The sequence below is a fragment of the Triticum dicoccoides genome, chromosome 2A, assembly GCF_002162155.2.
Source record: "Triticum dicoccoides isolate Atlit2015 ecotype Zavitan chromosome 2A, WEW_v2.0, whole genome shotgun sequence".
Lineage (NCBI taxonomy): Eukaryota > Viridiplantae > Streptophyta > Magnoliopsida > Poales > Poaceae > Triticum > Triticum dicoccoides.
Genome location: NC_041382.1, coordinates 677,620,074 through 677,623,366, shown reverse-complemented (window position 1 = coordinate 677,623,366; position 3,293 = coordinate 677,620,074). Strand labels below are relative to the sequence as shown.

General features: G+C 38.1%; 1 protein-coding gene across 1 annotated transcript in view; it reads left to right on the top strand.

Annotated features, from left to right (window-relative positions):
- The first annotated feature begins 1,413 nt into the window (after positions 1-1,413).
- LOC119356180 (BTB/POZ domain-containing protein POB1-like) overlaps positions 1,414-3,293 on the top strand; it is a 5,863-nt gene continuing 3,983 nt past the window's right edge. Inside the window, exons 1-4 of the mRNA XM_037623106.1 lie at positions 1,414-1,773; positions 2,644-2,709; positions 2,995-3,083; positions 3,153-3,216. Of these exons, the coding sequence (XP_037479003.1) occupies positions 1,521-1,773; positions 2,644-2,709; positions 2,995-3,083; positions 3,153-3,216 (472 nt within the window). The 5' untranslated portion in view covers positions 1,414-1,520. The remainder of the gene's footprint in view (positions 1,774-2,643; positions 2,710-2,994; positions 3,084-3,152; positions 3,217-3,293) is intronic.

Sequence of the window (3,293 nt, the reverse complement as noted above, 5' to 3'; positions counted from 1 at the left end):
TTTTGGACATTTCTTGAAAAAATGGAATAATTTTTTCAAAGGCAATATTTTTGAAAACCTAAACATTTTCTAAATAACGCGAACAAAATGTAGAATGTTCTGAAAAGTGCAAGCATTTTGTAAATTGTGAAGAAAATTTGAAAATTGGAACATTTATAAATTTCTGAACAATTTTTAAAAGCTTCGACCCTGAACAAATTTTGAAAATGGGAACATTTTTTAATTTCTGAACAAATTTTGAAAAATATGAACATTTTTGGAAAATGCGAACAATCTTTGAATCTATGATATTTCAAACAATCTTTGAACATGTTCTAAAATTTGGATATCTTTTTGAAAATACAAACATTTTTTGAAACTCAAACACTTCTAAAATTGGTGCTCAAATATAAAAATGGGATTTTTTTAATTTCTGAACAATTTCAAATTAGTCTATGTTTTGAAAATATGCAAGCATTTTCTGAATTTGTGAACACATTTTCAACAACAAGAGTATTTTTTTGAATACATGATTTTTTTTGAAACCACAAACATTTCTCGAATGTTTGAACAAATATTTGAATTTTTTTTAAAAAAATTCATGAAATTCCGAACAAAAAAGTTTATCTACGAACATTTTTGGAATCTATGATCAAAAATTGAAAAATGGAAGTTTTCATCAAATTCCGAATAAAAAATTGGAACTACGAACATATTTAAAATTTGTGATGAAAATTTGAAAATAGGAACATTTTTTGTATTTATTTTTTTAAAAACATGAAATTATTTTGAAATTCCTTCACATTTTTGGAATGCCCAAACAAATTTTGATAAGAGGAACAGTTTTTGAAAATCTAAACAAAATTTGAAATTTTTGAACAAAATAAATAATAAAAGTAAATTTTAAAAAGGCAAAAACAAAAAAGAAAGAAAAGGAACATTCTCTAAAACTTGTGAAAAATTTGAACAAAAACATTCCAAACACTTTTTGTAAAACAAGAACATCTTTGGAAATGCCCAATGTTTTTTGAAAAATCCAAACAATTTTTATGGACACAAACATTTTATAAAATTTTGAACCTTTTTGGATACACGAACATATTTTGAAATTTCCGAACAATTTCAAAAGAAACGAAAAAAGAAAAAAACGAAAAAAGGAAAAGAAAGGAGAAAAGAAACAGAAAACGGAAAAACGAATTTAAACAGAAAAACATAAAAAAAGAATTCCCAAAACCGGCTGCCTCGCTGTGGGGGAGTGGGCCGGTCCAATTCTCGAGCCCGTTGGGGGTGGCCTGTGCGAATTCTCGACATTTTGACGCAGTTAGCGTCAAATAAGATTTTCCGTCGAACGCCTGCGGTCGGCCCATCACAGGCCGCCGACTCGACTTGGACTTCTCCAAAACAAGAGGACGCGCCTCCTCGGGAACCCGCAACGGCCGTATCCACCAGCACACCCGCCCCCTCGCCCCCAAATCGAAATCACCGCTCCTCTCCTCGCCTCGAGAAATTAGGGTTTACGCCCGGAGGAGCTGGCGGAGGCTATGGCCGGCGGGGAGGAGAGGCCGCCGGGGCTGGCGCCAGGGGTTGCGTCGAGTTTCGAGTTTGCGCTCAATTCCGCGGCGTTTTCCGATCGAGTTCTGCGCCTCGAGATAGCGGCCGAGGATTGCGAGGCGCCGTTCGTCGGCGAAGGATCGCCCTGCGACTCGCCGCGTAGCATATTCGAGACGGGGCTCGGCTTGGGAGGTACCTCGGCCAAGTCGGTGCGACCTCGCAAGCGCCGCAGACAAGACGACGGTGCGTAGTGTGTGCTCCCCTCTCCCCTCTCCTCCCTCGCCTTCACTGTGCAATTCTTCTTTGTTTGCAAAGAAACAAATGTTCGGGTTTGGGAATTGGGATACCAAAAGTTCGCAAGCAACCCAAATGTTCAAACACTCCCAAGGTTCGAACCCCTTTGATATGTACTCTGCATTATCGTGGACTAGGGGGTGTTTTCTTTCTGTGAGGGAAGTTGATAGTAACTACTTGTGGCCATTCTTGATTGTTACTAGAATGTAGAGGCACTCCTGTTGTAAAAGGCAAACCAGATGTCGTATTGAATGATGGCACCTTCAGTAGATTGACATGAGAATCCAGCTTGTGGCCTTCCCTGCTATATCGAGTTAGTTTATTGACATGTCAGACCCAAAGATTGACCGTATATTGACACGTGGAGAAATTTTGTGTCCATGATTAATTTTGTCGCCATTTCTGATTACTTGATTAGTAAAACTCAAATGGGGGAAAGCAGCGAGTGATCAACTCCCCTTAACAACTCAACTGATGCAACTATTTAGGTGTTTTGGTCCTTTTGTTCGAAGTTATCACTCGTGATAAAATATCAATTTGTCCATGGCACACTCATATTTGTTTCGCCATCCTGTTTGAGTTGATCATCGTACTGTAATGTTTTACCATACCATTTGGTTATGCATTTAATTTCTGAATCATGAATCACGTCTAGGGGAAGTAGTCGCTTGCGGTTTTGATAAAAATCTTGTCTCAGAGGTTCTCATAGTGACACCTAAAAGATTAAATCTATGTAATCATCTGACGTGTTTAGTTAAATCCATGTAGCCACTGTGATTCCTGACGAAGCGACTTTTCTTTTGTCATTTCCATGTGCAGAATCTGCACCTCGCAGCTCTGAGGTTGAATCAGATGGAAATAATTTAGCTGTCATTGGTGAACATGGTACGACAGCTGCAACTTTAACCGTTCCTTATAGTGATGGTTTTAAACTTTTAACCTTTCTGTTATATATCAATTTGTCACAAACACCTGCAAGTTCAACCGTTCCCTTTTGTGATGGATTTAAACTGTTATAACCGTCCTGTTATATATCAATTTGTCATAAACAGTTGCAAATTCAACGGCTCCCTTCAGTGATAGTTTTTAGCTTTTAGCCTTTCTGATGTAAACTAAAATATTTAATGAGCAAACATGACCTTTTATCTCTCTGATCTTGGTATTTCGTAGGTGATTCCACTGGCAGACCTGTTTTAAGAGTAAAGCATATTCACGTCAGCTCCCTGCTACTCGCTTCTAAAAGCCCGTACTTTTACAAGGTAATCGTCAGACCTTCTGAAATGCATCTTCTATAGTCAGCAGGCTGAGCTTAACTTTATGCTCTTTAGCTCTTCTCGAACGGAATGCAAGAATCGAACCTCAAGGAAATAACACTAAGGATTATGGACTATGGTAATGTGTCAACTCAACTCATCTTGAGCATTCTTTCTTTCTTGTGTAAAAATGTCTTCAGTGCATACATCCCCCCC